At 54.0% G+C, this 17,079-nt stretch overlaps 7 protein-coding genes across 7 annotated transcripts; 3 read left to right on the forward strand and 4 right to left on the reverse strand.

The window, feature by feature from the left end:
- Positions 1–209: 209 nt before the first annotated feature.
- Z517_12565 (uncharacterized protein) lies at positions 210–2,040 on the forward strand (the record flags this gene model as incomplete). Its single annotated transcript, XM_013422509.1, has 2 exons — positions 210–380; positions 436–2,040. The coding sequence occupies 2 exons, from the start codon at positions 210–212 to the stop codon at positions 2,038–2,040; spliced, it is 1,776 nt and encodes a 591-aa protein (XP_013277963.1).
- A 582-nt stretch (positions 2,041–2,622) lies between these two features.
- Z517_12566 (uncharacterized protein) lies at positions 2,623–3,522 on the reverse strand (the record flags this gene model as incomplete). The annotated part of the gene is made up of 1 exon (XM_013422510.1): positions 2,623–3,522. One exon carries the CDS (start codon positions 3,520–3,522, stop codon positions 2,623–2,625), a length of 900 nt encoding a protein of 299 aa, XP_013277964.1.
- Positions 3,523–4,481: 959 nt separating this feature from the next.
- Z517_12567 (uncharacterized protein) lies at positions 4,482–6,395 on the reverse strand (the record flags this gene model as incomplete). Its single annotated transcript, XM_013422511.1, has 4 exons — positions 4,482–4,589; positions 4,663–4,761; positions 4,853–6,108; positions 6,203–6,395. The coding sequence occupies 4 exons, from the start codon at positions 6,393–6,395 to the stop codon at positions 4,482–4,484; spliced, it is 1,656 nt and encodes a 551-aa protein (XP_013277965.1).
- Positions 6,396–8,197: 1,802 nt separating this feature from the next.
- Z517_12568 (uncharacterized protein) lies at positions 8,198–10,635 on the reverse strand (the record flags this gene model as incomplete). Its single annotated transcript, XM_013422512.1, has 2 exons — positions 8,198–9,552; positions 9,660–10,635. 2 exons carry the CDS (start codon positions 10,633–10,635, stop codon positions 8,198–8,200), a joined length of 2,331 nt encoding a protein of 776 aa, XP_013277966.1.
- Positions 10,636–11,538: 903 nt separating this feature from the next.
- Z517_12569 (uncharacterized protein) lies at positions 11,539–12,423 on the reverse strand (the record flags this gene model as incomplete). Its single annotated transcript, XM_013422513.1, has 2 exons — positions 11,539–12,121; positions 12,254–12,423. The coding sequence occupies 2 exons, from the start codon at positions 12,421–12,423 to the stop codon at positions 11,539–11,541; spliced, it is 753 nt and encodes a 250-aa protein (XP_013277967.1).
- Positions 12,424–13,165: 742 nt separating this feature from the next.
- On the forward strand, positions 13,166–13,990 carry Z517_12570 (uncharacterized protein; the record flags this gene model as incomplete). The annotated part of the gene is made up of 1 exon (XM_013422514.1): positions 13,166–13,990. The coding sequence occupies one exon, from the start codon at positions 13,166–13,168 to the stop codon at positions 13,988–13,990; it is 825 nt and encodes a 274-aa protein (XP_013277968.1).
- Positions 13,991–14,946: 956 nt separating this feature from the next.
- Positions 14,947–16,477, forward strand: Z517_12571 (uncharacterized protein; the record flags this gene model as incomplete). The annotated part of the gene is made up of 2 exons (XM_013422515.1): positions 14,947–15,350; positions 15,409–16,477. The coding sequence occupies 2 exons, from the start codon at positions 14,947–14,949 to the stop codon at positions 16,475–16,477; spliced, it is 1,473 nt and encodes a 490-aa protein (XP_013277969.1).
- Between the last annotated feature and the right edge of the window lie 602 nt (positions 16,478–17,079).

Here is a 17,079-nt window from a genome sequence, read left to right on the forward strand (position 1 = left end):
TCGCGTCCGAGAGAGTATACTGGTCCATTTGCCTGTAGCCTGTTCGCGAATACACCACCCAAGGTAGGTTTGTCATGGAGGAGAACACGAGACCCACGTCGAATATTAATGTCCTCTTCGCCATTCTCATGTTGGGCATTCGTACATAGCCTACAACTTTCATACTTTACAACTACAGGAAATCCAGATCTCTTACAGTCTTGAACCATATGGCGCAAAAGGAGCTATTCACAGACTCGCAGAACCACCCTAGCGGAGAGGCTTCTAAAACAGCCACTCCTCCTAGCGTTGAGGCTGACAACCAAGATGAATACCCTCCCCTCTCGAAGGTTGTTGTCATTGTTGCTGCGATGATGTGTACCGCTTTCCTGGTCGCATTGGTAATAGCATCAGAAATTCCCATTCATTCTTCTCGAGAACTGACAAGCTAGCCAGGACCGTCTGATCATCGCCACAGCCATTCCCGTCATCACCAACCATTTCAACTCCCTGGCAGACGTGGGTTGGTATGCGTCGGCCTATCTCCTCACAATGTCTGCGTTCCAACTCTTCATCGGCCGGATCTACACCTTCTACAACCCTAAGACGGTATACATTGCCTGCATCGCGATATTCGAGTTGGGCTCTTTAGTCTGCGGCACTGCTCCAAACTCCACTGCACTTATAATCGGTCGTGCGATTGCCGGCATAGGCAGCGCAGGCATTTTCTCAGGGGCCATCACAATGATTGTCTACCTCGTCCCATTAGACAAGCGACCTGCTTGGAGCGGCATCTTTGGCGCCGTGTTTGCAGTCGCTTCGGTCGCCGGACCTTTGCTGGGCGGCGTCTTTACCGACAAGATCTCTTGGAGGTGGTGCTTCTACATCAACCTTCCCATCGGTGGAGCTATGATGGTGGTGCTATTCTTTGTACTTCAGCTTCCAGAGGGCGCGACCAAAAGAACCAAAATTCCTCTGAAGGAACAACTGCAGAAACTTGACCCTCTTGGGACAGCGGTCTTCATTCCTTCTATTGTCTGCCTCCTTTTGGCCTTACAGTGGGGAGGTACCACATATGCTTGGTCCAACGCTCGCATCATTGTCTTGTTGATCCTTTCGGGAATACTTTTCAGCATTTTCGTTTACCTGCAACATGTCTTTCAGGAGAACGCTACCATCCCTCCTCGGATCATCAAAACCCGCTCCGTCGCCGCTGGCGTGCTATATGCATTTTTCAGCGGGTCAGGAATGATGACCACAGTTTACTTTCTGCCTATCTGGTTCCAAGCCATCAAGGGTGCCTCGGCCGTTCACTCGGGAATCATGAATCTTCCGGCTGTGTTGGGCATCACCTGCTCCTCCATGCTCGCTGGCTTTGCAACCCGCAAGATTGGGTACTTCACGCAATGGATGTACCTGTCGTGCATTTTGACGTCCGTTGGCGGAGGGCTCATTAGCACCTTTACAACCACCACACCTCATCCACAGTGGATCGGGTATCAGGCAATCTGGGGGCTGGGTTTGGGTTTGGGCATGCAACAGCCTAGTGTAGCTGCACAAGTTGCACTGGCCCGCAAGGACGTGGCGACGGGTGCATCGATGATGTTCTTTGCGCAGACGTTGGGCGGTTCCATCTTTGTCAGCGTGGCCAACAACATCTTCGACAACACGCTTGCGTCCGATCTGGAGAAAATTCCGGGTGTGAACGCGGATGTGGTCACGCACGTGGGAGCCACTGATCTTCGTGGCATTGTGCCGCCACCGCTCTTGCACTCCGTGCTCGTCGCGTACAATGACGCGCTGAGAACTGCCTTTTATGTCGGTGTGGCTGCATCGGCGGCGACCATCCTTGGGGCTTTGGCCATGGAGTGGAAGAATCTGAAAAAGGTTGCAGCTGCTCAAAAAGCCGCGGCCAAGGCAGCGAAAGAGGCTGCTGCGAGCCAGCAGGACGAAAGCAAACCCTGCTCGGCTGATGGGCCAGATACTGACACAAAATTGAGCGCTGACGGGGCAAACTATGAGGTTGGTGAGGAGAAGAAAAATGCCATGGAAAAGGTCTAGTGGCCCTATTGATACCAAATTCCGAACTTTCTTTTCTCAAATCTATCTTGTCCCTTCTTGGGCTTCCATGTCTTTAATTAACCCATGGCTAATGTATGAGATGAGACGATACAGTTCGAATTTGGACACTTTAAACACGAAAAACAAGTATTCGAGGAACATCAATCTATAGCTCAGGAGAGAATCGAGTCAAACAATAGAAGTTATAGATAGAGATAGATAATCTTTTATTGTCGAATCTTATCCATCTGTTACATGTTCATGTTTGGGCACACGTCTGTAGCTTCTGCTTTATACCCCGCCTTTGCGGTGCGATATGTAGGGCGGTAACCAGGTTCATAAGGAACCGGTGAGCTCTTGAATTCAACAAGCCTGCTGACCCGATTCCTGCGTCGATCGAAACACACAAATGACATGTAATAAATGACATATGCTATAAATGGCCAAGTAAGTGACCAGTGCACGAAGGGGGGGGGGAAAGGGGGTGGGTACGCTCTTGTTAGGTGCTGCATTGAACCGCTCTCTTCGGTTGTATTTTACCTCTCGCGGGCGAATACGTTGAGCACCACATGCTTCCAGCGTTTACGGCCCGCTGCCGGCACTGAGGATATAGCCGCCATCCACGGCGACGGTCTGGCCGTTCAAGTACTGGTTGGTGGCGGCGAAGAGGATGGCGTTGGCCATGTCGCGGTCCTCCCCCGGCCGGCGGGCAGGGACTTTGCTCTCGTACTTTTCGCGGGGGATGTGGGACTTTTGGTCGCCGCCGCTGTCGCCGGCGGTCATCTCGCTGGGGAAGACGCCCGGGGCGATGCTGTTGATGCGGACCTTGAGGCCGTTCTGGGCCACCTCGTTGGCCAGCATGGCGGAGAGGTGGTTCGCGGCGGCCTTGGATGCGTTGTAGGCGAAGTGGTGCTGGGCCGTCTTGACGATGCCCGAGATGGAGGTGATGTTGATGACGGTGCCGGAGAAGTTGTCGTTGTGCTCGTGCGCGGCCTGCAGGAGCGGCAGGAAGGCCGTCGTCATGAAGAACAGCTGCGGCACGTTGGTCCGGTACGTGTCGGTCCACATGTCGAACGTCTCGTCGGCGTCGTCGAACAGGTTCTTGGACATCTCTTCCGCCGACGATGCCTCGGTCTGCTGCGTGTTGAGCGAGATGCCCGCGTTGTTGACCAGGATGCACAGACACTTCTCCTTGGACGAGATCTCGCCCACGAGTCTCTTGATGTCGTCCTTTTGCGACACGTCCGCCGTCACGGGGATGATCTGGCCGGGGATGTCCTGGCCGTACAGCTCGGCCACCCGCTCGAGCTTCTCCTCGGTCCGTCCGCAGATGTAGACTTTGGCCCCGTTGGTCGCCAGCGCCTGCGTGATCATCAGCCCGATGCCGCTGCCGCCGCCCGTCACGAGGGCCACTTTGTTAGAGACGTCGAACAGTTTGTCGAGCTTGAATGACTGATTGCGCGAGTTCACGTTTGATGTCATGGTGGGCGACGAGGATGAGAAGTGACGTTGCAGGGTCTGGAGGCGAGGCTGAGCCGTCGTGATGGGCGGGTGGTGCAGAGATGAGAGAAGAAGGCGAGTTCGGTGAGCACCAAGTCGAACTGAGGTGGGCTTGAGGTATGTTTGGACAGAGATACAGTGAGGCTTGAGCGGCATTGATGTTTCGAGGTGGAGGTTGTGAGGAAAATGGGAGAGGGAGGGTGTGAGTGATGCTGTTTATAAGGGATTTATTCCCCATCTTGATCTGATGTGCCTCACTCCTTGCTTTACTCACCCTTCAATCACCCAACTCATTCTTTTCTCCACCGTGAAGCAATTCCAATGGCCGGGCTGCTTTTCCCACGTCAACGTTATGACGCTCCGATGATGAAATGGCCCGAGGCGAGACGACGAGGCCGACGGATCTCTTTTCCGCCTCAATTCCACTTTCCTCCCCTCCCTGCTCTTCTCATTGACCTCTGACGGGGACAACGATCATCAAAAGGTCCAGACCTCCACGCCCCCTATCCTCAAAACACTAACTACCACACTCGTAAAGTGCCTTCGCCATGCATTGCACAGGTGGTCTACACCCTCCACCGTGCCGGGCCGACCTCTCCACAGCCTCGCCTGTGTTCTACTACTTCACCTCACCTCTGGGAGAAGATGTCACCTCGACTACAGAAGACGGAGGGAGGGGAAAGCTCTAGTCAAAATAAAGCCGGCCTGGGTGTCTAGGTGAGGCTGCAAAGTGGGACTGATACAAGACAAAGTCAGACGACCCGGAGGGTGTGGCTAGGTAGCACTGAATGGGCAGGTCAACACGTTCTCGTGCCATTGAGTGATGGTATAGAGATGGTATAGATTCCTCCATCAAGAGCCAACCTCCGTGCATTTACATAGCCGCAAATATGCAGCATTCGTCTCTCCTCGTTGTCACTGGCAACAAACCAGACACCGTCTTAGGCCACTTGGGATGACGACTTCTTCTCCTCGCTGTCTGCGGCATACAGCTCCTCCTCTCTGATCTGATACTTGGCAGATTTGCGGGCTGGGACATTATTTTGGAACTGTAACCGTCCATCTTGGTCAGCGCACGGCAACTACATTTTCAATCAGCTAATCGGGGTGTATTTCTCTTACCATGAAATCCAGTTCACCGAAGGTTCTGTCTTTGGTCTCAAACAAGCGGAAGTAACCCCACAGCAAGGTCAACGTCGCAAGGCCGGCCCAGAAGAAAGCCTTGAGTCATCAGAGGTCAGCAAGGGCATACCAGTGAAAAACGCGGCATTGGAAGCAATAAATAAATGAAAGGGAAAGAAGCGGAACATACAGTCTTCCCCTTGGCGTTCCATGCTCCCGGAGAAATCAGCTCAGGCTGAAGCAGTCCACCGCAGATTATGTTCCCAACATAATACGTGCTGCGCGCCAGGACCACCGTCTGCGTCCGGAGTCGAGTTGAGCCAATCTCGGCGACGAGTGTGTAGATGATGGGCCCCACGGTCATGGAGTAGGCGCCCAACCAGACAAGACACAGAATCGACTGTCCCCACGCTAGACTCTTGGTCTGTGATGGCAGAGCCAGGAAACCGATGGTCCACAAAATCACCACCAGACAGGTAAATCCAGTGAGCCAGATGATGCGACGACCCCAGCGATAAATGTAAAACCAAGAGATGATGGTACCCAGAAAGGCAATGCCGGTCCCGGCCAACGAGATGGCATACGCGGCATTGGCGCTGATACCGGTCTGTTGGAAAAAGAAGGATCCGCTGTAGCAGAGTGCGCCGCCGTTCGTGATCTGGGAGAGGAAGCCCATGCAGGCAATCTCAGTCCGCCGGCGGTTTGTGCCTCGGAAAGCATCCCAGAGATTGACACCGGCTCGCTCCTGGAGCTCGAGCTTGTTCGTGTGAACCATCATAGCAATAGTGGCATCGATCTCGCCATGGTGTTCTGGCTGGGTCAGCCTTTCTAACGATTTTCTGGCGGCTTCAATTCGGTCCGTTCGGACAAAGTACCAGGGCGACTCCGGCGCAAACCAAGCAGCGAGGAAGAGCGGAATCGGCCAAGTCCATTGAATCGCCATTGGAGTGCGATAACTCCACTGCGTCGTGTTGTTGACGAGGCCTTTGAGGACGCCAGCGGAGATAAACTGCCCAATGCACCAGCAGAGGTTGACGTACGCGGTGAGATACCCTCGAATAGCCAATGGTGTGACCTCAGCAGCGTATGAAGGCCCGGTCGTGGCAAAAACACCCCAGGGGATGTTGCAGAGGAACTGTCCGACGAGCATGACTTCAATGGTAGGGGCGAAGAAGACGATGAAAATGAGCCCAGCCAGCGAGAACAAGTTGACCATGAGTACCTTGCGGTGGCCCCATCTAGCTGTGGCCCAACCGTTCAACAAAGCGCCGATGATGTTGGCAAAGGCACCTAGGCAGTTAAAGCGTTGCTGCCAGTTGGCCGAGATCTGGTAGCCGCTCTCCTCGTTCAGAAATTCTCCGTACTTGCGTCGAAAGCTCGGATAGCCGTAGAACGAGCCTAACAGCGTGACGTCGTAGCCCTCCATGACGACGGTGGTGGAGATGACTGCTCGAGGACTTAGTTTTGCTCTGAGGAGAACCAGATATCCAACTCGCTGGCTGGCCAGATACCTCTATCTGGAGTCCAGGGCTCAACTTACGAATCGACCAGAATGCCGCGCGCTTGTACGCCTTCAAAGCCTGAAAAACGCCCATGCTGTGCTCTTGGGCAGTGCCCTCGAGGGCACCACTGGCAAGGGTAGCATCGTGGAGACCCACGTCCTTGAGATAACCGAGTCCATCGTCCGATGTTTCAAAGTGGATTGTATCTCCTGCCTTTTGTTCGACGGCCATCTCTTACCAAGGTGGTGAAGAGAAAGGACTAGTCCCTTGTGCTGTGGAAGTTGAGATAAGAATGATGGAGTTCTTTGAGAACTGGCAATGATTTACACAAGAGTGGAGGGTCACAGACCTTATATATCCTCCGGATGCAAGCAGGATCCTTTGGAACGGTCCAGAGACATTATCCAACAACGGTGGAGATATAACCAACCCGATGGATGTTCAATTTCACAATTGGTGTAGGCCCAGACAGCTCCTTCGATCGAGCCGGGACACCTCTTGACGGACGAACCATACGTGAGACCACTCTAACGGGTAATTTGCAATGTTCGCTTCGAGAGTAGCTGCGTATTACTGTTCAAGCGACTTGGTCGACGAGCGTCCTCATCGCCTAACCCACCGGGCAGTTTCCAAAAGCAGAACTGGTAGCGACAGAATGCCATGAAGAATGCTACATTGTCTCAAAGCTTGTCCTTTTGATAGTAGCAATCATAGTCGCCAAAGGTAGGAGGAGCGGGGGTTCGGCTGATTGAATCAGTTCTCTGGGGGGGTTTCTTGGGCGCAACCATGGGGCCCCGGCTTTTCACTGTGGAAACCGCGCAGTCCGCCCTCCTCATATCACGCAAGGTACCAAGAGCTGTTATCCCAAATTGGGTCAAAGGTGGTGGCACCTAATGATTATCCGGAGCTAGACACTCAACGTTCCCTCGTGAGATACCCCGCTGTGACTTTGTATGTCGGCTAAAGTCACAGCCAATCCTTTTCGAAATGGCATTCCTGGGGCGCCAGGGCGCTCGTGTAACGGTACAACTTCGGTGGGAGTGGGACGTTGGTGGCTTTGGTCTGGGGCAAAAACGAGTCAGATCCGAGGTTCCCGCCGGAAGATAACCCAGAATATGCCCCATACGTGGAGAGGATCTTGTCACAGTGGCATGGCAGGATGGGAGGCGACTTGAGGGATCGCCAAGTGGAGAGGACCGACTTCGTTTGGGATGTCGTTCTATCCTGGTTCTGGCACGGTGCTTTGGTCGTCCGCATTTTAGAACTTGGTCAGATTCAGGCCCAGGTCTGAAGATGAGATGGTTCCAAACCTCACCATATTTGGAGCAACATCGCCAGAGTACGATTGGTTAATGGGTCAAGTCGGCCGCAGGTTGAGCATGCCCCGTAAGAGCTGTATAGAAAGCGTTGTTAGCTGTTTGTTAGGTCTCATGATGCCGTCCTTTGGTGCCACTTCTCGTCCACAGGGCGGAACCCATGGCGATTCATTTTGCACGACACCTTTTCGACTGTTGCTTGCCCACCAAGCTGATCAAGTGCGCGGTTTGCTCTGCCATGTTGCGAAGAAATTGCGTTCGATTATTGACTCTTGTGGAAATAGTCAGCGTGGTATGGCGTGTTGAAGTGTCACGGGATATCAGACGCAGGCAATTGTTTGGCGGGTTTGGCAGGTTTGGCAGGTTTGCACAGTTTTCCGTCTATAACGGCCACAAACTATCAAGATATGTATGTACCTACGTATAGTCGGTCTACATCTGTCATTCGTCCTGTATCTTCGAAAAGGTCAACCGCGGGTCCATTCCTCCTACATTTGACCTTTGTCGTCACATATTTGGATACAAAACTACAATGCACCCGCCCCTATATCATAACCAAGGAGGCTGGACATGGGGGAGAATGTGACGATTCGATGTACCCCATGACGCCTCTACCGAATCAATGTTGGCTCTACTCTATTTTGGGTCTATCATACGAATGACACGCTCAAAACCACAAGACCACGTCCTCGAGTCTCAGATCAAACTGGTCGATATCTATGCTTTTGACAAATCTAGAACTTGGACGCCTTCTATCCCTTTGATGACAAGACTCTGCTCGATAGTAAACGCCTTTGATACCCGCGACACATCCCTGGCTTCGACAAGCTCGACTGTTTTCTCGCTAACCAGTGGCCCGTTGACTAGGACCTGCAGACCCTTGAAGATGTCTCCATCTGGCGCCTTCAGGGTCGGATTGTATGGGACCACAGCCCCAGGCCTGATAAGAAGCGGCAAGGTATCGAATTTGTGTTTTTCCGTGTACCACCGGCCTTCTTCATATGTTTTGCCGTGGTCAAAGAAACTCCGCCACTTGGACTGCGTGGCAGGGGTGGCATTCGTGTCTGTCCGAGAGAGCGGGACGTAGAAGGTCACTTCTCCTCCCTTATCAAACACCGGCGCGACAAGGAGCTCGCTGCCGAGCATATACTGGGTGTCTAGAGTCCAGACGTTCATGTCGGTTTCTCCAAACTCGAGGAACATGGCTCGCATGACGGGCGTGCCCTTGAGATGGCCTTGGAGCGCCGCGCGCAAGAGGTAGGGCATCAGCGCCAGTTTCCGCTCTGCGCTCTCCTTCAGGACCTTGCTGCAGGCTTGATCCTCGCCCGGGTATTTCTCTGGGTCGTAGATCCAAGGCACGCGGTAGCTCGAGCTGCCGTGTAGACGGGAGTGGCTCCCCAACAGCCCGAATTGGACCCAGCGCTTGTATAGGGCTGGATCGGGCAGCCCCTCAAAGCCGCCAATATCGTGAGCCCAAAAGGCAAAGCCCGAGAGCGCGAGGGAGAGCCCGCCGCGCAACGTCTCGGCCATGGCTTCAAACGTGCTCTCGCAGTCTCCTCCCCAATGGACGGGGAACTGCTGCCCTCCGGCCGTGGCAGATCGAGCAAAGAGACACGGCGCCTTGCCCTTGACCTGCATCGCCTCGTACACGGTCTTGTTGTACAGGTAGGCGTAGAAGTTGTGCATGCGCACGCTGTCGCTGCCGTCGTGGTACGTGACTTGGTGCGGGAGGAAAGGGATGCGCTCGCCAAAGTCGGTCTTGAAGCTGTCCACGCCCATGTCCATCAACCTCCGCAGGTGCGAGGCGTACCACTCCCGCGCGGCTGGGTTGGTGAAATCCACTACGGCCATGCCGGCTTGCCAGTTGTCCCATTGCCAGACGGTCGGCCGCGGCGTGCCAGCGCGCATGATGAAGTAGCCCTTCTTCTTCCCTTCGAGGAACAGGGGCGACGCCTGCGCAATGTACGGGTTGATCCAGACGCAGACCTTCATGCCGCGCTCCTTCAGGCGGCGCAGGTAGCCCTGGGCATCTGGGAAGTTTTCGTCGTCGAATTGGAAGTCGCACCATTGAACTGTTCACTCGGCCGTCAGTATGTTGGTTGGCTTACAGCTGCAGAACGTAACTCAAAACGGAAGGGAGAAGTGATGGAAGGACCAATCTGCCACGGAGAATACCCACAGGACTTCATCCAGAAACAGTCAAAATGGAAAACACTCAGAGGGATATCGCGCGACTTGAAACCCTCGAGGAACGAGGTGACCGTCTGCTCGTCGTACGACGTGGTGAAAGAGGTCGTGAGCCAGAGACCGTAGGACCACGCCGGCGGCAATCCTGGACGACCGGTCAGGGCCGTGTAGCGGTCCAAGATGTCTTTGGGCGACGGGCCCGCGATGACCATGTACTCGAGGCTCTCGCCCTGGAGGGCAATGTTGACCCGCGTGGTCCGCTCCGACTGGATTTCCAGCATGACCTTGCCGGGGTTGTTGACGAAGACGCCGTACCCGCGACTGGACAGGTAGAAGGGGACGTTTTTGTACGTCAGCTCGGAACTGGTCCCGCCGTCCTCGTTCCAGACGTCGACCGTCTGCCCGTTCTTCACAAACGGGCCAAACCGCTCCCCGAGCCCGTAGATCTTCTCGTGGACCGAGAGGTCGAGCTCGAGGAGGATATAGTTGTCCTGCTGTGCGTACATGCCCTCGTCGATCCTGTACCTGGGCGTGTCCGAGGACGACACCACGGCGATGGACCGCAATGAGTGGCCGGTGAGTCTTTTCGAGTTGGACGAGTATGTGAAAGCCAGCTGGTTTGGGGTGGTGTTGATGGACAAGGCCAGCGGTCCACTCGTATAGTCCAACGATCGGCCCTTGGAGTGATTGATGGTTGGGGTTGGCGGCGACTCGAACAGGGGAAAATGAGGGCCCTGATCCTCCTCGCCGGTCCAGTGGGAGAAGTTCACGGCGACGACACCTTGAAGCGGAGTGCGGACTCGAGCAGAGAGGGTGCCGACGTTGAGGGTGTCGCCCCGGCTCCTCGGCGCCTTTGTGAGCAGGAGGTCGACGGCGTTGTGTTCATCGACGTGAAGCCGCTCCACGTTGCCCATCCAGTTGAAAGACACGCCCGACCGGGTCCGCCACATTCCCTCTGTGAACTTCATGATGTCGGTTGTGTGACGGCGACTGTTTGACCAGATTTGTATCTCCCTTTTCCCCCCTAGTCCTGACTTACTGATCAGCAGCGGACAGGGCCTTTTTCAAGCATTCTGGTCTTTAGCTACTGATCAACGCAGAGCACGGTTTGAGAATATGAAGAACTTCCTACAAGAGGTACATTTCCCTGTCAGGCCTATCACATCAGGAGCCGTTTGTAGTTTGTGGATGTGCTCTGGAGAGAGCGTCCCAAATTTTTGCAGTTGGCCAAAAAGGGCAAACTCCGGAGGGGGGAAGAATAATAATTCCTTCCCAGGTACAACAGTACTTTGGCGGGCATGGATGATACCCTACCAACCTCCCTGCCCAGACTATATGAGGTAGTGGCGGTAGTAGTAGCGGCAGTAGCGGGAGTAATCAATCCAAGGACCCAGCCAAGAAGCCCCAGTATCTCATCGGCCCCAACCCTGGGTGACTTGGGGTAAGACTTCGGGTCATCGGTGGTTATTATGGTTGGGACTTTAGGCAGAATGCGGGAATCCTTTTTCCTAGAGGTAAGAAGTCAGTAAGCGAGGTGCGCGGAGCGAGAAGGATCAGTAAAAGAAGGCTCAAATGGAAGGGGGTGAATGTAAATGTGGTGGTTTTATGCATGGCTACATGTACATCCATAGATGTGTTTATGGGATATCTCGTAGTAGTTAGGTAGGTACAAGGTAGGTGTGTGGTAGGATCGCTATGCAAGTCCTCGGCAGTGGTTAGGTGATTCTATCTCAACGATTCTCGTCCAGGGAGGAATTTTTGTTGATCATCTATTCATTAACTCTATTTGTTAAGCAGAGAACGGAGCGTATCTATCTAGGTATCCGTCTATACGACCGACGAGCCGCAATACCGCCCTCCGGGATCTCTACTCAATCATTCTTCTCCATGTACGGCACACACGCCTCATACACGTCCCTGAAGCCCGGGTAGCGCATATTCCGTAGAAACACGCCCTCGTCCACCACCCGCGCGTTCTGGAGCGACCCGGCGATGAAGAAGTCGGTGTAGCTGGGACGGGCACCCAGCACAAAGGGCCCGTCAGCGCGGTTCGTGCGCATCAGCTCGCCCACGGCGCGCATGCCATCGTCCACGGCGGCCCAGCTCTCGTCCTCTTTGGTCTCATCAAGGAGGTCCTCGAGCCGGCGGTGGCCGCCCAGCGCAGCCTCGCGCGTGCGCCGAAAGTACTCTTGCGCGCGGGGCGACAGGACGTTCACTTCGCGCGGCAATATCGATGCGCGGAACACCTTCCCAGCCACGGCGCGTGTTTGGGTCTCGATCTCGCGGCCGAGCTCCGACGTCAACGGCACTGGCGGGTCCGGGTACGTCGACTCGAGGAACTGGGCGATCGCACCCGACTCCATCATGGACGTGTTGCTCGGGACGTGGTGGATCGCCGGCACCGTGTATTTGATCTGGGACGACGAACTAGTTCCGCTCGAGGGGGCGATGCCTCTAATAACAGGGTTGTCATCAAGTGAGGGAGAATACCTACCTCTCTAACTTGTGATAGATGGGAGACATGGTATCGAAAGTATGTAGCTGGGAATAACAAGGAGGAAACCGTAAAAGAGGGCGAACACTCACAGCCCTTTCAGCGTCGGTTCAATGTCCGGAAACTCGACAAAGATGGTCTGGTACGGGATACGTTTGTAGTTGAGCATGAGGCGGATGCGCCAGACGGCGGGCGAGAAGCAGACGTTCTTGGTGCAGGCCAGGTCGTAGAGGATGATTTCAGGTTGTGTTTGGGTGGCCATGTTGAGCACGCAGAACTCAACTAGCTCGTTGGGATTTAGGGATTAGAGGAGTCGAGAGGGATGAAATATAGAAAGCTGCTTATAGTGTAGCCTAGCACACCAGCACCACCAGGCACCAGCCACGAGGAAGAAAAGTTACGTCACCAGCCTCGTGTGGAATTCGTAGCCTTGTGCGGGGTACATGACTCGTGCGCATACGGCCCCATGCACCCCAATCGGGTAATTGTCAATCAAGGTTGTGGCACCTGGGAGGGGTTGTCCATCCTTTCTCGTACACTTGGCTGTAGTGTAACCAGGCAGCTCGATGTAGTCACAGCCATCTTAGTAGGATATGCCGCTTCTGTAAGCCACACACTGATTGACAAACAGTATGGTTCCTTGGTCTCTAGGCAGATACTGTCTCTGTCTATAGAGCTTCTACCAGTCAGGAGGAATCGATTCGCCGCATGGACGAGATGAACAAGGACACTCACTGCTTATCGATTTTCTCTGGTGTGCCATACAATTGATACTAAAGCACTCGAATCGTCCAAAGCAATATCCGAAGTGACCCTGTCGATCCCAAATCGGTCCCAAATCGGACGGCATTGCCCCGAGAAACAGCCACTAATCCTTGTCAGCGAATCCCACATATACCGACGACTCTGGCCCTCTCCTCCTTATCTCTTTTGCGATCTTTCACTCGTGTGAAATCTTCAAGTTCTGGCTTCGTCTCATTCCCACATTCCCAACTCCATCCAGTATGTCCATGTCAATAGAAGAATGCGCGACTCCCCGGCCCCCAAAGCCAACCCCGGCCACACCCAACAATGTTTTTGAGCAACTCTCCATGAAAGGTCGGTTGGTGTGCATCACCGGTGCGTCGGACGGCATTGGTTTTGCGGTCGCCGAAACCATGGCAGAAGCTGGCGCCAATCTGGCACTCTGGTACAACACGAACGACGCCGCCAAATCCAAGGGGCAACAATTGGCGTCGCAACATGGCATCAAGGTCAAAGCGTATCAGGTCGATGTTTCAGAGCCGTTGCGGGTCCAACACGCGGTGGACGAGCTGGTGAAAGACTTTGGCCGGCTGGATGTCTTCGTCGCCAACGCCGGGATGGCCATCTCAAAGCCGATTCTCGAGCAGACGGTTGACGAGTATCGAAAGCAGATGTCAGTGAACGTGGATGGCGTCTTCTTCTGTGCCAAGTACGCGGGCGAGGTCTTCAAACAACAGGGTCGAGGGAACCTGATCATCACGTCCAGCATGTCGGCCCACATAGTCAACGTACCCGTCGACCAGCCTGTGTACAACGCGACTAAGGCAGCCGTCACCCATCTCGGCAAGAGCCTCGCGAGAGAGTGGAGGGACTTTGCGCGCGTCAACGTTGTGAGTCCCGGATTCTTCCAGACAAAGATGGGGGCCTCCCCGCTGTGTGAGAATGAGGCCCATCGCATGGCAGTGCTGGGCCGCCAGGGTCATGTCCGCGAACTCAAGGGTCTCTACTTGTACCTGGCGAGTGATGCCTCGAGCTTCCAAACTGGAAGTGATGTCCTTATTGACGGAGGCTACACTCTGCCATGAGAGCCGGGAAGATGTAGCTGTTGTTCGAGTGAAAAGCAAGGGATCGACAAAGGTGGGACCATGAGAGAGGGTGAACCAGATTGCTTCCTTGCCACCTCGAAGAATCTTCCTCTCCCCTACTCGAACCTTTGCTGCTCAGACCACGCCTCATAACCGCATACATGCCTATAAATACCCTCCGCTGGACTGTTCCATCCGTTATGGTGTCGGTGAGGTGCCCATGTACTTGTAGTCGGCAAGGCTGAGAATCTTCGGGGGTTTGTTTCTCCGAGGTTCCACTGTAGGTTTCTTGGGCAGTGTGGCCGGCAGCCTCATCATTCCTTCCTCCTTCTTTCTACCTTCCGCCTTTGATCTTTCACTTTCCACCTCCAAACTTCAATCTGCCGATGATATATCATGTCGCCCAAACCCCGCCCTCCTCTGCGACGAAGAGGTTGCCATGGCTCTATCTCGCGTTGCTTATCTTAGCTGTAGAGCCTGTCTCTCCCTGATGTTACACAAATGACGATACCACATTCGACACCACCCAATGATAGCCCTGGTGGCCCCAATGAGGCTCTGTGCGCCCAAACAAACACCTTGCCGGGCATGCGGCAATTGCGGCCATTGTCTAGACCGCACATGGCGTGCTCGATGCCCGACTTAGGGGGCAGCTAATTCATATCAAGGAGGACCCGCACAGTTCGCATCAACCTGCTTCTAAAGCAGCCAATCCGGTCCATCCGTATGCAGAAGCATGCATTGACACGTCACGAAGTGCATGGCGGGGTCTCTTTTGAACCGTCTACAGCACTTTACATTATCTCGCCAGCCTGATTGTCCCCGTAACATGCGGATGACTCCAGGTATAATCGGGCGCAAGTTCGTGCTTGACAGCATATAACACCCGGCGAAGTTGCTGTGTGTTTGTTAGATGAGACTCTTCCCAGCACTGGCTCGCATGCCCATCTTCCGCTATGGAGCTGATAACTGCCTCTCAAGCAACCAGACAAATTGGCCACCTATTACTAGATTGCGACGAGGCAAAAGACGATTTAAAACGTGCCGCCTTCTTCGCTGACGGCCCTTCCTGGTCCATATCTAGAATCGAGACTCCACTTGTTGGCATCGAAAAGAGCCTAAAAGGCTTGCAACGCATCTTCAGCTCCACTGATTGCCCTCAACATCCATTTCGAGAAGCAGGTCATAAACACAGTTGCTTCAAGGCTGCTCTTGGGGGGTGTTCACATGTCTTGGACTCGGCCATCTACAATCTTAACCCCGAAAAGCTTCGTGACGCGTCTATCCCGTGGAATGACTATTACACCCTTATGAGCAACTATCATAATGTTCTGGAGGATCTTGTACGCATGGTCGACCCGTAAGTGCTGTTGTATAGGCGCTCTGTTCTATCGAAGTCAGGACTAAGAATCGAGAAGAGCCCAGGACGGTCCGCCGGCGTTGGAACTTCAAAAACGTATCGACACGAACAACATACAAGCTACACGACTTAAGCACATGGTTGATGGGAATAAAACGCCAGCAAAAAAGAATGAATCCTCGTCCCCTGCACAACCGAAAGCTCAAGCATCTGGAAAAGAAAAAACAGAGGGGAAAAGGGTATCAGATAAGAGCACAACAGCACAAGCTCCCACACAATCCACCCACGCAGGTGCCCTTCCAAACAGCTCGACTCAGTCACACGGAGACCATACTGGCCACAGAAGAGGCGGAGAGGAAGGACGTGACAATGTTTGCAAAGCGCTCAAGAGACTCGGAATCCTAGATGACAAGGCTCTGAAAGGCAATCGGGCATTATGGCTGCTGAGGGCCATAGACGACGGGGACTCCTTCGAGATGGTCCGCCTTCTGCTTGAACTGGGGTTTGATCCCAATCAAGAATCGCCTGACCCCAACACTGAGAATACCAAGGAGCCCGAGGATCCCAAGGACCGCAAGTACCCTAAGGACCGTCCACTGTGCTATGCTGCCAAAAAGGGAAAATCAGACATCGTGGAGCTCCTCATTAAGAACGGTGCAAAAATCGATGCTCGAAACGTCCTTAGGGAAACAGCGCTCCTAAGCGCTGCGAAGTGGGGGATGGATGAGGTGGTTGAGCGCCTCCTGAATGCACCGCATGATGCCGATATCGAAACACAGAGACAGAGCGTAGGTAGAAGTTATTTCAAAGGATTCACTCCTCTGATGCTGGCGGTCTATAACGGTCGCCTGAATACGGTCAGGTTATTGCTCAAGCGGGAAGCGAATCCCGATGTGGTGGATCAAGCTGGGAATCCCCTGTTTCACGACCGGAATCTCGACGCCGGCACCCTTCCAACACACGTGACCTCGCGCCGCTTTTACTCAGGCTGGCTCGCGTCCGGCTTAACGTCGGCTCAGGCTCGGCTGGGCCAGCTCACCTTGCTGACCACGTCGGGCGGTGGCCCAAAGGTCGTCCCTCCTCCAGACCGTCAAGTTTTAACGAGGGCCCCAAAACGAGGTCCCTAGGGGGAGGGGCTCCCTAGAGACGCACCACGGTACGTTGCCTCCTCGACCCTGCGAGAACGAGTCGGTCTTCATGAGCGTGATGGGCCTAGTACGACGTACGCTTATATCCCTGACGCGAGGGAGGGTTCCTAGATATAGTCCCCCTAACCCTTCTAATGTCCCGTTGAGTTTCTATCTCCTTTATCGTCTATTCTCCCCTCCTCGCCGTATCTTCCCCCTCCTTTTTATCGTGTAAACTCTTTTCACGTCCTCTAACTCGGCTCCTAGTACGATTTCTACTTTCCCTTCTCGGTATAGGTATAGGTCCTTAGAATACTCGGGAGCTATTAACTATAAGCATCAAGAACAAGAAAAGAAGTTAGAAGGGTCTGAACCTAGACGAGTAGATAGAGGCGGCATTAGAGGATGGGCTCTCTAGGGATAGGTCGGGGATCGACGGGAAGCCTATTTATATAGAACTTGCTAAGAGTAGTAAGCCGCAGTACGAGGCGATGATGGAGGTTTAGAAAGCGTAGGCTACCTAGGAAGCCCTACTCGAGTCTATGAGATAAAAACTAATAAGGACTAGGTACGAAAGGAAATATCCGGGGTCCGATCCTCGT

This window comes from Fonsecaea pedrosoi (genome assembly GCF_000835455.1).
Source record: "Fonsecaea pedrosoi CBS 271.37 unplaced genomic scaffold supercont1.10, whole genome shotgun sequence".
NCBI classification, from domain to species: domain Eukaryota; kingdom Fungi; phylum Ascomycota; class Eurotiomycetes; order Chaetothyriales; family Herpotrichiellaceae; genus Fonsecaea; species Fonsecaea pedrosoi.